Source organism: Phasianus colchicus, chromosome 16 (genome assembly GCF_987193195.1).
Source record: "Phasianus colchicus chromosome 16, bPhaCol1.hap1.1, whole genome shotgun sequence".
NCBI classification, from domain to species: Eukaryota; Metazoa; Chordata; class Aves; order Galliformes; family Phasianidae; genus Phasianus; species Phasianus colchicus.
This window is the reverse complement of record NC_143451.1, coordinates 1310789-1324476: the sequence shown is the minus strand read 5'-3', so window position 1 is coordinate 1324476 and position 13688 is coordinate 1310789. Positions and strand designations below refer to the sequence as shown.

Genomic DNA, 13688 nt, shown 5'->3' with positions numbered 1-13688 from the left:
CCGCCCTTCCCGGAGTAGTAGAGTCCCGGCGCCGCAGTGCTAGAGCGCCGCGCGGCGCGGGGCACGCCGGGAAGGCGGAGTCCTCCCCGTGGATCGGCCATCTTGTCCTCCTCGCACGGTACCGCAAGGCACTATGAGGCGCTTCCCGCTGCCCGTCCGGTGCTTCGCGGTGAGTGGTGCTCGGGGCGGTGGAGGGGAGTGGGGCGGAGCAAAGCGGGGCAGGCAGGCCGGGACCGGAGAGCTCGTCTGGCGGCTGCCGGCGGACGAACCGGGCTGTAGGGCCGGGCCGGGCGGCGGCGCTGAAGGTCGGGCGCGGCGCGGCTGTGGCCGAGCCCCGGTACGGCCTGCTGGGCCTCGGCTGCGCTGCCGCGGCGGGAGCGGCTGCCGGAGCGCCGTGTTTGTGCCGGGCGCCGAACGGCCGCAGAGGAGCAGCGCTGCGACACTGGCTGTGCCCGCGGCGCCGGTGGGGCCGTGTGTGCAGCGCTGAGCCGTGCGCTGCGGCCGGGCAGGCAGGGAGACGGCGGAAGGTGGCGAGAGGATAGAGCGCCTCCGCCGTGAGGCCGGGCTGAGAGCTGCGGCTGTGCGGCACGGGGAGCAGAAAGGGCCGAGGGGCTTACAGCCCTTCCAGGACATGAAGGACCTATAGCAAAGACGGGGAGGGGCTTTTTATAAGACGTACAGTGGCAGGACGAGGGGAAATGGCTTTAAACTGGAAGAGGGTAGCTTTAGCCTAGATATCAGGAAGAAATTCTTTACTGTGAGGGCGGAGAGACACTGGCACAGGTTGCCCAGCGAGGCTGTGGATGCCCCCTGCCTGGAAGCACTCGAGGCCAGGCTGGATGGGGCTGGGAGCAACCTGGGCTATGGGAGGTGTCCCTGCTACAGCAGGGGGTTGGGATGAGATGGTCTTAAAGGCCCCTTCCAACCCAAACCATTCTGTGGTTGCTGCTACTGCCTGCTGCCCAATGGAGGACTCTGGCAGTGTTCCCCCCTCGGCTGGAAAGCACTGCAGATAAGCAGATGTCCTGCCTTGAGGCTGAGCTGCTGTACCAGATATATGTATCATGTATTTTTGATGATCCTTGAGGTCCCTTCCCTCCTAAGCCGTTCTGTGATTCTGCCCCAGAACAGACAGGGATTGCAGGGGCTCATTCAGTTAATTCCTGCATGGAGTTCCTACAGACCACATGGTGCCAGGGGAGGTTGATACTACACGAAGGAAAGCAGGGCACTGTCCCAAGGTGCTGCTTTTTGGACTTCTAGAGGCCTTATTTAAGTCACTGCTTTGAAGTTTCAGCTGTAATGGATAAACAATTGGAGGAATTAAAAGGGAATGCATATTTTTGCTCTGTGATCTTAAGTTGTTTAATGTATTTCAACTTTAAAATAAGCTGCTTTGTTACTGTGTAGGAATTAATTAATGCAGCTGTCACAGAGTTAACTAGATCTATCTATGCCCATGACAGGGGGGCTGTTGGCTCCTGGGCCCCCCAGCCCCAGAAAATGGGAAGGGAAAGGGAAAATGGATAGGGAGGTGGGAGCTGGCCTCAAGGAAGGAAAAAAATCAGCAGCAACGATCTATGGAGGAAAACCTATTTTACTAACTATGATATCAGAATGCAAGATAACACAATATAATACAATGTAATTGAAACTGAGACTAATAAATCAAATAAAATAGGAGAGAGAGAGAGAGAAAGAAAGAGTTCCTGAGACCGAGTCAAACCTGAAAAGCTTGGAAGTGCTCAGAAAGCACCTCCAGCAGCACTGTAGGGCAGTAAGAGACTGCCCCACCTGGAAAGGCCAGAGCCCATGGCTTCGGTGATGTATGGGGATAGGCACCTGGAATGGAGCTTTAACACTTTAACTCCCCGTGCACCACATGATGTTATGATGCGGAATACTGAAAACCGAAAAACACAAAACCAACAGCAGCAAACTCCTTTCCTTCTGCTCTCTCCTCCAGAAGAGGCTGTACTCACTTAAAGTAGCACCTAAAGTTGCAGTGTCAGCGACTGCAGAGCGGGTGAAGCTGTCTCCGGATGCTGAGGATCTGGAGGTCAGTATCAGCATGGATATTTCTTTTCTCTTTCTTTTTTTTTTTTTTTTTTTTAAGTCAAGCAAAGCAGAACTGTGGCATTACGCCCAGTGGCTCAGAAACTGAGCCACTCAGAAAATGTTGCTTTTAATGCAGATCACAAAATTACCAAATGGATTAATTATTGCATCTCTGGAGAACTTTTCTCCGGCCTCGAGGATTGGTGTGTTCATTAAGGCGGGTAGCAGATACGAAACCACTGCTAACCTGGGAACTGCCCATCTGCTTCGACTCGCCTCCCCTCTGGTAGGTGGTTATTCTGTTTCTGCTTTGGTGGTGCCTAGAGTGGTAGAAGATTTAGGACAGCAAAGGGCAGCGGTGTGTAAGAGGTTGTGCCATGCTGCAGACAGCACATTGCTTGCTGGTTGGAGATGTCAGTGCAGGAGAAATGCTGTTGCTTTGTGGTAGTGCTGTTTGTGTAGAGCTGTGCTCTCTCGTGCTGTCTCACTGCATACCTAATGTGTCTGTGTCACACCAGGATGGGGCTCGTGCTGCAGTGAAAGACTTGGATGTCACACATGAACTCAGAGATGTATGAGAGTTGTTTCTGAATGGCTTTTCTCATCAATGCCACCAGGCTTAGTGTGAGCTCTGGGGGCAGGGATATGCCAGCAGATTCAAGAACAAATTGTACACGTTCACTGCCAGCAGTCCTTACACAGCTCCAAAGAAGGGCAGGCAGAAGGTTTGCACTGAAACCCCCAGCACAGCTGCTGTAGGTTCTGCAGGAATAGTGCTGGATGGATTCTGGGTGCTGTACTGTAGCAGTCTCTTCTGGTGCTGCTGCCAGGAGGACGGTGCTGGGCACAGTGCTGTGGCTGCTCCCAGCTTGTAGTATGACAGGACGTGCAGGCTTTCCTTGTCCTGGCAGTGCAAAGTTAATCAAGTTAAAGAATCCTCTGAAACGTTCAGCCAAACCTGGGTCATTTCCATAGAATGGGGCTGGGGGAGCAATGGGGTAATTGAGCTGGGAAATCAGAGAGAAGTATAGAATGGGAGTAAGGATGTGGTAAGTGGGCTCAGCTTCTCTGTATGGGGCAGTGGTTTCTGTAGGAATGGGTAAGCATGGACTGCTTCAGCTTTGCTGGAGCACTGACCCGTATCAGGCAAAGCTGTAATCTTAAGTCTCTTTTTTTTTTTTTTAATTATTATTCCTTTTTTTAATAGACTACAAAAGGAGCGTCCTCTTTCAGGATTACTCGTGGCATTGAAGCTGTTGGGGGCAGCCTAAGGTTTGTAACCTGGCCCGCTGGGAGTAAAGCAGTGTGGCAAAGGGAACTGTGAAAGCATTACGGTGTGTGGCTGTGTGCATGCCTGGAAGGGAGGGTTTGTATGGGAAGCTTCTATGTTCTGTCTGCCTTTCTTGTCTTGAAGGTGAGACTTACTGAGCTCTGTGGATATTGTTTTTGTCTTACTTGGGAAATAGATAACAGCCCTACTGCAATTCTGAGAACAGTTTGGGTGGTAGATAAGTTTCCCAGTTTGGGAGTTCTAAGCCTAGAGAACCCTCCTGGGAGGAATGAGGGGCACCTGCCAGCTGTGCAGTGAGGTTGTGTTATACAGTGTGGTAGGTTACTCTGTATACTGCTCTTTTTGCCAAGGAAAAGAATGTGTTGAGGTGAGTGGAAAAGGCAGACAGTTTTCTGCCCACAAAGAGCAATTTCTAAATTACTTTGTTTGATATTTATACCCATTTTTCAGGTTTTACTCTTCAGTCTTGTTGTTTTACCATGAGTTATCACCATGTCCTGGATTCCTATGGCCCTGAGGCAATCGGTATCTCCTGAGTACTTCCCATACCTCTGCTAGGTGTGTGTTTGTGCTGCAGGGCTGTGTGTCTTAAAATGCTGCTATTCTCCCTCCTTTAAACTGGTACGCCCGTCAGTATCTTGCTGAAAGCTTCCATCAGTGGGGAACACGTGTGGAAGTCGACATGTTTCTGTGCTCTCAGCTGAAGCCCACTTGTGTGCGTTCTGTTGCAGTGTGTACTCAACGAGGGAGAAGATGACGTACTGCGTGGAATGCCTGCGTGACCACGTGTAGGTGTCCCAGTGCGCTGCGGGCAGAAGTCAGGTGGCTCTGTTACCATGGGGTATCGTTCTCCTGGGCGGGGCAGCAGCACCTCTCGTGTCGTGGTAATAAATAAAAACCATCACGTTACTGTTCAGCTCCTGTGTTCGTGTTACTGAGCACCGAACGCTGCGGTGAAGGGGAATCATGGCACCTGCATCAGTGCTGGCTGCTGCCCTGGTCTGGGTGGTGTGCTCCGGTGTCGTTAGGTTGTTTGTGGGTGGGTTGGAGCTGCTTTCAACTGCCAAAGAAATACCTGCTGGTTCTGCTGCACTGAATGCCTTTCTCACTTTTTCTCTCCAGTGACACCGTAATGGAGTACCTCCTTAACGTCACCATGGCTCCAGAGTTCAGGCCATGGGAAGTCACTGATCTTCAGCCCCAGCTGAAAGTTGACAAAGCGGTCGCGTTTCAGAGCCCTCAAGTTGGTAGGTGTATTTCTGATTCACTGTGTTCATGCCATGGATGCGTCTTAAAAATGAAGGACTTGGAAAAACTCTTGCCCTGTCCCCCGACCACTTTATTTTTCAGCCTGCCCTGCTGATAGATACGGTCTTTCTGTTGTTACCTAACTTCTTCATAAGCCCACAAGTTTTTGCAGCCCATATGTGACATATGACTACTGCTTTTTACTGAAGCCACCCACCCTCCCCCCAGAAATGAACACAAACTGGGCTGTGTTATACCATGAGGCCAGAAAGTGTTGAGCATCTGCAAGTTCTCGAGAGCTTTTATAAGGTACAGCTCAACAGGAGTGCACAGACCAGATTTGTTGCTGGATGAAACTTTATTTGTGTGGGGCTGTTGCAGCTCCATGTCTGCAGGTCTTGTGAATGAGCACTACAAGGTGCACCGCAGCGGTGCGTCACCAGCCTAACACTGGCATTTATTGCTAATCCTGATGTTAATTGGAGCATCAGTACTGATAACTTTGTTCTCTTAGGAGTGCTGGAAAACTTGCATGCTGCAGCTTACAAGACTGCTCTGGCAAACCCTTTATACTGCCCAGACTACAGAATTGGAAAAATTACATCCGAGCAGGTAGGATTCTCATGTGATAAATCTCTCCCAGTTTCCTTACCAAGGATAGAGAACGGCAGACAGAGAAAAAGAATGGAGCAGATGTGCAGTCAGTGCTGATCATCTTTATCTCGTCTCCTCAGGGCTTTTGGTCATGAGCACAGAGCTCAGGCTTGCATTTAGAAGGACTGTGGTTGTATGGCTGTTGGTGAGACGTTGGCATACAGAAGCAGTCCATAGCTGTGCAGTGCGTGCAAAGCGCTTCTCCTGGGCAGGGAAGCGTGGCGGGTGGTGGCTTTAAGAAATGTGAGCTCTGAACAGCAGGTGTCACAAACATTTCTGCCTCTCTTGTTCTTTGTACAAAATATCTATAACTCTGCTTTCCTGTTGCAGCTTCACCATTTTGTACAGAACAATTTCACGAGCGCGCGAATGGCCCTTGTGGGAATAGGTACGTATGGTCCGTTTGGGCACTGTGGGTCAGAAAAGGAACTGCTGCAGAAATTGTGTTGTGGTGCATTTAAGGAACTTTTGTAACTGATGGTTTTTCAATAATGTGACATTACTTGGAATAAACTATTGCATTACAGGTGTGAAGCACTCTGACTTGAAGCAAGTCGCAGAGCAGTTTCTAAATATCCGAAGTGGAGCCGGCATTTCCAGCGCAAAGGCTGCCTACCGGGGGGGTGAGTGTAGCTCTGCTCCCAGGAGCTCATCGTAGTGTTGCTATAACACTATTAGTCAGAGTTGCAATGAAAACTGTATGGTTGTGCTGTGTGCTCTGTGTGGGAAATGACCACTCAGAGGTGTCTCTCTAAATAAGCAGAGGATTTTCTTTCTCCCACTGTTTTGGGAAAAAGAAAGCCCGTATGTTCAACAAAGTTTGACCTGCGCAGTCATGTCTATCTTAACACGGAATCTAAACTGGTGTCTATTTTAGCACAGTGTGTTTGGGGAGGTTCTCTGAAGAGCTGTGGAAAGCAGAGAGTTGACTGGAGCTGCTGGTAGGCTGCTTAGGGAAGGGCTGTTGGACTGCGTGAAGCCTTTTCTGAAACGCAAAGCACTGTGTTGCTCTTTCAGAGCAGTGTCTGTATAATACTGCAGTCTGCTCTTTGATTGGGGTGTCAGATCACTTTATAGTCAGATGGAAAAATAGGAAATTTTTACCATTTGAATGGAATAATTCCTTTTTAATTTGAATGGAATAATATCCTTCAGCTTCTACAATAAGGATAAACACTTTTATGATAAACAGGACAAATATTTCACATTTCATATCAATCAGCTCCAGTGCAGGCACATTCTGCAGTGGAGCTGAGGATAGCAGCATGAGAGTCAGGTCTGGAAATTCAGGAGACCTCAGGCTGAGAAGAGAGTGGCCTGGAGCAGCCAGGGGCCCAAAGGGCTTTGAAAGGGCGGCTGACACAGTGTGTGGGGGGGGCTGGGAGCAGAGGCACAACACCTCCCATGTACACATGGACAGTTTCTGGGCTGTGCTGCATCTGTTTGCGGGCTGCATGGCCTCTGTAGAGAGGAGCAGTGCCTGTTGAGGGGATGCTGGGTAGAGACTGAAGGGTCTGATAAAGCCAGAGGATGGCTACTGCTCCTGCTTATTCAGGTTGGGCCAGGGAAGGCTTCAACAGTGAGACTGCAAAATACTGAGGGAGACTTTGAGTGCCTTGTTAGGGGCTCGGGGCTGCAGGGGTCTGTGACTTGGGAAGAGCACTGGGGATCTGTCCAGTCCTGCAGAGATGGGATTAGGAAGGCTGAGACAGATGGAACTGAACTTGGTGAGGGGCATCTCTTCCCACATACAGAAGGGGCTCTGTAGGTGCTTTGGTCAGCAGAGACAGACAAGGGAGAGCACACCCCCTCTGGTAAATGAAAAGGGGGAGCTCACTCTAACAGACACGGAAAAGGCTGAGGTACTTCTTTGTCTCAGCCTTCACTGGCAGCAGGATTCCCGTGTTTCTCACACCCCTGAGCTTCTTGCTGACAAATGGGGGGACAAAATCCCACTGTACGGCAGAACAAGTCTGAGTCTGCCTCATGAAGCTGAATGTGTACAAGTCCATGGGACCGGATGACATCCATTGTGGGGTCCTAAGGGAGCTGGCTGAAGTGGCTGCTGAGCTGCTTCCATCATATTTGAAAAGTTGTGGATGTCAGGTGAAGAGGGAACCATCACTTATTTACAAGAAAGGGAGGAAGGAAGACCTGGGGAACCTGAGCATCACCTCTGTGCCTGGGAAGACCGTGGAGCAGATCCCCCTGGGAGAGATGCTAAGGCACATAAGGGTTGAGCGGGGCATGTGAGACAGCCAGCATGGCTTCACCGAGAGAGGATCGTGCCCGACCCATCTGCTGGCCTTCTGTGGTGGAGCGATGGCAGCAGCGGCCAAAGGAAGGGCGCCTGGCGTCGTCTGCCTGGATTCACGCGGGGCCTTCGAGGTGGTCCCGCACCACATCCTTGTGTGTGTGTTGGACAGAGATGATCTGAAGGGCGCTGCTCAGCGGATGAGGAACTGGTCGGCGCTCACAGCCAGAGCGCTGTGCTCAGCAGCTCTGTGAGCGGGTGGAGGCTGACAAGCAGCGTCCCCCAGGGGGCCCTCTTGGCACCGGTGCTCTTCAACCAACGCCGCGGAGGATGGCATCGAGCGCACCTCAGCAGTTTGCTGATGGCACAACAGCAGGGAGGGACGGCACCCAGAGGGACCTGGGCGGGCTGGAGAAGCGGCACACGAGAACCTGCTGAGGTTGAGCAAGGCCCAGTGCGGGGTGTTGTACTTGGGTCGGGGCAATGCCAGCTGTGTGCAGGCTGGGAGAAGAGCTCACGGAGAGCAGCCCTGCGGAGAGGGACGTGGGCGTTCTGGTGGACCAAGAGCTGGACGTGAGGCAGCAGTGTGCGCTCGCAGCCCCGAAGGCCGACTGCATCCCGCGCTGCGTCAGCAGAGGGGGGCAGCGGGCAGGGAGGGGATTGTCCCCCTCTGCTCTGCCCTCGGAGCCCCCAGCTGCAGTGCTGCGTCCAGGCCTGGGGCCCAGCACGGGAAGGGTGGGAGCTGTTGGAGCGGGGCAGGGGAGGCAATGAAGATGCTCGGAGGTTGGAGCACCTCTGCTATGGAGACGGGCTGAGGAGCCGGGGCTGTGCAGCATGGACAGGAGAAGGCTGCAGGGAGACCTCATTGCGGCCTTCCAGGACTTAAAGGGAGCTGATGAACAGGAGGCAGACCGACCTTTTACACCAGCAGACAGGGAGAGGACAAGGGGGATTGGCTTTAAGGAGCGGAGATGTAGAAATCCACACCTTGATTTCCCTCTGAAGAGCCTCCTGGCTACAAATGTTTTCATTTCTCTGAATGTGTAATAGTTTTTAACTGAACAATGAATTACCTTTTTTTTCCTGTTACTGTATTCTTAGGAGAAATCCGAGAACAGAGTGGCCACAGCCTTGTCCATGCTGCTGTTGTAACAGAAGGAGCTGCTGCTGGAAGTGCAGAAGCAAATGCTTTCAGTGTCCTGCAGCATGTTTTGGGTGCTGGACCACTTATCAAGAGGGGAAGCAATGTTACCAGCAAGCTGTACCAGGGCATTGCCAAAGTAACCACGCAGCCGTTTGATGTAAGTTCCAGGGGTTTCTGCACTCTGAGGTTTTGAGTAACAGCCATGCTGGCCTTTGGGAGCTGCCATTTCCATCTAGAATCATAATTAGTTACGTGGGTTGTTCTGAAAGTAGTGTGTTCTTTTTATTTCAATGGAAATGACAGTAGATACAAAGAGCACAGTAACATCATGTGATAGAGCAAATTCTCAGCTACAAAACACAGTTCTTCAACAGTCACCACCACTAGCTGTGCATTTTCACCGGCAGTGAACAAGAGCTGCATGCTGCACTCATACAGATCTGCACCAGTGGAGGTGAGCTGCTGTTGCTGCCCCACTGCAGAACGCAGCACCCGCACCCCTCACTGTGCCAGCAGCCACTGCTGGGTCTCCATCAGCTTCACAACTGTTCATCAGTCTGGGTGCCATTTTTTCTGCACAGAGGAATTCAGTGACAGCCCTTTGCTACATACACACTTCCACATCAGACATCACTCTGTCAGTGCCCCACTGCAGCCGTCTGTGACAAGCAGCAAAATGCAGTGTTAAATTGGTGGGAAAGTTCAGCCTCTGCCGCCACCGCACCAACGTCTGCCTCTGGGGTGGGCCAACATAATAAAACAGGAGGCACTACTTTCAGTGCAGCCCTTGTAGTTCTTTCCTCAGTGTCATCCTTGCACAGATGTGGCCTGGCATCCTCCAGCCTTTGGACCCTGATAGTAACTGTTTTTCTCTGCTTGATGCTGCGTTGTTGTGATACTTGAAACAGTAGATAATGGTGTTTCTTTTGCAGGCTTCTGCATTTAACGTGAATTACTCAGATTCTGGGCTCTTTGGGTTTTATACCATATCTCAGGCTGCACACGCTGGGGAGGTGAGTGGCTGGCTGGAATGTGGGTGTTGGCAGCCTGTGTCAGAGCAGCACAGTGCAGCGACAGAGCACCAGAAGCAGCTCGCTGGGCTCCTTGTGCCAGCTGGGGTGGGTCAGTGAGGAGTGGCAGTGCCTCATGCAGGTGTGGGCTGTGAGACGCCGTGCTCTGCTGGCTGTGCTGCTCTGTGTCTGTAGGGCTGTGTAGGTCAGCGTGAGATGTGTGGGGTGGAGTGAAATGTTCTCATGGAGGGTGGAGGTGCCGTACAAATTAACAATTTAATTTGTTGTGGTTCAAATCCACACTGCTTTCTTTAGTCTATTTTGGCATTGATTGCGGTAGTTTTAGTTTTGTTGTAAAGCTGCTCAGCTCACAGCATAATAGAACGTGTTGCCATTTAATGTTGGAAGAAGCCCCAAGCGATCTCGTCTTCCTCAGGTCATCAGGGCTGCTATGAACCAGCTGAAGGCAGCTGCTCAGGGCGGTGTCACGGAGGAGGATGTCACAAAGGCAAAGTGAGTGTGGGCTGTGCTGAGAGGATGCATGTGCCCTGCCATGTGCTCTGTGTGCTGCGGTGCGGATGGGGCCCCTCACTCTTTCTGTGGGGAACTGCTCGCTGTCCTGCAGTGAAATGGAAGCACCACCAATGGGCTGCTTTGGTTTCCATTATTTTTCAATGATGACACTTAACCTCTGCCAGCAGTATTTCCTGTAAGGATCTTGTTAAGTAAATGTTAATTCTTGCAGGTAACTGTTTCAGAAACCAGCCAGCAGCAGCAGACACTGCTGTTTCAATCGTACTGTGTAGCACTACAACATAGTATGTTGGAATCCTGGGCTGCAGTGTGTCAATAGTTCACTCTGCAGTCACACTGCAACAATTGCTAAACAATTGCTACAACAGTTGTATTGAGCAACTGTGCTCTGAACCCTCAGAGAACAGCAGTGCTGAGGATCTGCAAATGTGAAGGGCTGGATTAGCAGTACTGCATCCAGCTGCTCCAAGATTGTGTTCCTTTAGGGGTGTTCGGTGTGGGGAAACCTCCAGAGGGCCAGCAGTGCCAGCCCAGCTTGGGGCGCCTGGCTCAGGCTGTGCTGTGTTGTGCTCAGTAGTGCTGCAGGCACTGAGCTGCCATATCTGGGCTGTGCAGAACAGCACTGCTGGGCAGATTGACTCAAGGGGAAGAAGGGAAATGCAGTCAGAGCCTGTTGGTTCTTAACAAAAGGTTGAGACTTAACTGTTCAGCAGGAAAGCTCCCCACTTCCCATCTGTGCTTCTGTCAGTTACGCGAGAATGGCTCTTATCTGTGTCTGGTCTTCATGAGATTCTGTGATCAATTTCACATCTAATTTGTTAACTTGATGATTTTGTCTCATTGTGGAGCAGTTGTATTTGTTATTTCAAGCAGAAGAAAGACACTTCTCAGCTGGGTGGTGGGTGGTCCCAGCGCACAGTGCCTCGTGCTGCCCTCGTGCTGTGACAATTTGCAGTGCCCCTCTGCTCACTGAAAAAAGGGAAGGACTGCAAAACGGGGGTCTTGAGAGCTTCAGGTGCTGGAAGGCTTCGCTGTGCTCGAGGTGGTGCTGTGGCGGGTGTGCTCACCTCTCCCTGTTGTGGGGCAGGAATCAGCTGAAGGCTGCCTATCTGATGTCAGTGGAGACAGCGCAAGGGCTGCTGAACGAGATCGGCTCCGAGGCGCTGCTGTCCGGCACGCACACTGCGCCTGCCGTGGTGGCTCAGAAGATCGACTCTGTAACCTCTGCTGATGTTGTGAATGTGAGTGTGTCCCCCTCCCACGTTCCTTAATGGCTGTGCGAGTTCCTAACGGAGGCACTGCTCATTTGGGTTTCCTTAAACCACGAGAGAGGTGGTTCATAAATACCAGCTGGCTGACTTTTAACATCTTTATTAACAGAAGACAATTAGACAATATATTTACTGACTTGCATAAAATGAGTGTAGATGAGGGTACAAAGTCCCCACGCAGCACTGGCAAACACTCAGTGCCAGTCTCAGTCTGGGCACGTGCTGACACAGCTTGTTGGACTGTCGAGGGCAAAGTGCTTGGTGTGCAGACCAGGACTGCTGCACTTCCTGCAGTAAGTTTGGCACAACCACATTTGCTGTTCTGAGCTCCTGCCTTCATGATACTTGAAGCAAACTCCGTCCAAAAGTCCATCAGGGACAGAAATTCTAAGACAGCAAATGTTTTTCCCAGTCTCCGCTTGCCCATTGCTGCTGTGATGTGAAGCTGTGGCAGAGCCGCAGGATCCCGTGGTGCTGTCACTGTCACTCTCATTCAGTGGTGACCACTTCCAAGGAGCCATGCTTCTCCCATGTCATTGTGCCGTTCTGTTGGAGCAGCAGAAGCTCAGGCAGCACAAGGGAACTCGTTGGCGTGGCGTCCTGCTGTAGTTGTGTTGGGTTCTTTGCTTTCTGATTGCTGTAGTGAATGTTTCCTTACATCGATTTTCTGATGTATTTTCAGGTTGCAAAGAAGTTTGTCAGCGGGAAGAAATCGATGGCAGCCAGTGGAGATCTGGGCAATACTCCCTTCCTCGATGAGCTGTAAAAACAAAGCTGGGATGCGGATTCAGGATGGGCCTGACTTGGTCACCTGTGCTTAGAGAAATTACTAACTTGTTATTTATGAATTCAGTTATTGGAGAAAATGAATCTGGAGTAATTGTGGGCTTGCACTGATCAAATAAAGTGCTGAGTTCATATGTTCTGTGTTGCTTTCCTTTCCCTGAAGCAGTACCTGTAATTCTGGTGTGGCTCTGTATCTCAAAATCAAGCTGCAGGGAGGAAATAAGGTGAGTGAGTTGCTGTAAAAATTGCCTGTTCAAAACAGTTCTTGTGATGCAAGTCATCCTCATCAGCTGGTGTGCTGGGACAAGGCCCTGAGACACAGCTCTCTTTGCACAAATGAAGAAAGGTAACTTCACAAAGAACTACATGATAGCATCTTAGAGCTTGTGCTGGGAAGTTGTGTTCTCACACTTGAGCATAAATCGCCCTCACTGCCAGTCCTGCTGTCATCCTCAGTGCCTTCATTTGTGCTGGAAGGACACAGTGTGGAGCTGCTCAGATGTGCAGCGGTTCCTGTAGCTGCTGAATTTAATTAATGTGCCTAATTGTGGAGTCCAAAGTTTTTTCGACAAGTCAGAATTAGATCACAGAATCACAGAATGGTGTGGGTTGGAAGTGGCCTTCAAGACCATCTCATCCCAACCCCCTGCTGTAGCAGGGACACCTCCCATAGCCCAGGTTGCTCCCAGCCCCATCCAGCCTGGCCTCGAGTGCTTCCAGGCAGGGGGCATCCACAGCCTCGCTGGGCAACCTGTGCCAGTGTCTCACCGCCCTCACAGTAAAGAATTTCTTCCTGATATCTAGGCTAAAGCTACCCTCTTCCAGCTTAAAACCATTTCCCCTCATCCTGTCGCTACATGCCCTTATAAAAAGTCTCTCCCCAGCTTTTCTGTGGGCCCCTTCAGGTCCCAGAAGGACTATAATGTCTCCCCAGAACTTTTTCTTTTCCAGGCTGCACAGCCCCAGCTCTCAGCCTGTCCTCGTAGTGGAGGTGCTCCATCCTCTGCTCGTCTTCATGGCCTCCAACAGCTCCACGTCCTCCTTGTGTTGGGGGCTCCAGAACTGGACGCAGAGCTTCAGGTGGGATCTCATGAGAGCAGAGCAGAGGGACAGAACCACCTCCCTCTCCCTGCTGGTCACACTTCTCGTGATGCAGCCCAGGATCTGTTTGGCCTTCTGGGCTGCAACCACACGTTGCTGGCTCATGTTGAACCTTTCATCCACCAACACTCCAAATCTTCCCCAGGGCTGCTCTCAAGCCATTCTCTGCCCAACCTGTATCTGTGCTTGAGGTTGCCCCAAATCAGATGCAGGACCTTGCACCTACTCTTGAACTTCATGACATTGATACGGGCACACCTCTCAAGTCTGTCCAGATCCCTGTGGATGATGTCCTTTCCCTCAGCTGCACTCAGTTTGGTACCACCTGTAAAACTGT

At 51.3% G+C, this 13688-nt stretch overlaps 1 protein-coding gene across 1 annotated transcript; it reads left to right on the top strand.

Moving 5' to 3' along the window:
• The first annotated feature begins 22 nt into the window (after positions 1-22).
• UQCRC2 (ubiquinol-cytochrome c reductase core protein 2) lies at positions 23-12384 on the top strand. Its single transcript, XM_031595471.2, has 14 exons — positions 23-169; positions 1967-2059; positions 2195-2344; positions 3266-3330; positions 4081-4137; positions 4472-4596; positions 5112-5209; positions 5582-5639; positions 5779-5874; positions 8607-8806; positions 9582-9662; positions 10096-10172; positions 11281-11434; positions 12147-12384. The coding sequence occupies exons 1-14, from the start codon at positions 134-136 to the stop codon at positions 12228-12230; spliced, it is 1374 nt and encodes a 457-aa protein (XP_031451331.1). The 5' UTR covers positions 23-133; the 3' UTR covers positions 12231-12384.
• The last annotated feature ends 1304 nt before the right edge of the window (positions 12385-13688 follow it).

Coding starts and splice junctions, on each gene's coding strand:
- UQCRC2 (XM_031595471.2), top strand. CDS start 134: ATGAGGCGCTTCCCGCTGCCCGTCCGGTGCTTCGCG. Junction 2,060..2,194: donor CGGATGCTGAGGATCTGGAG/GTCAGTATCAGC, acceptor CTTTTAATGCAG/ATCACAAAATTACCAAATGG. Junction 3,331..4,080: donor GCTGTTGGGGGCAGCCTAAG/GTTTGTAACCTG, acceptor GTTCTGTTGCAG/TGTGTACTCAACGAGGGAGA.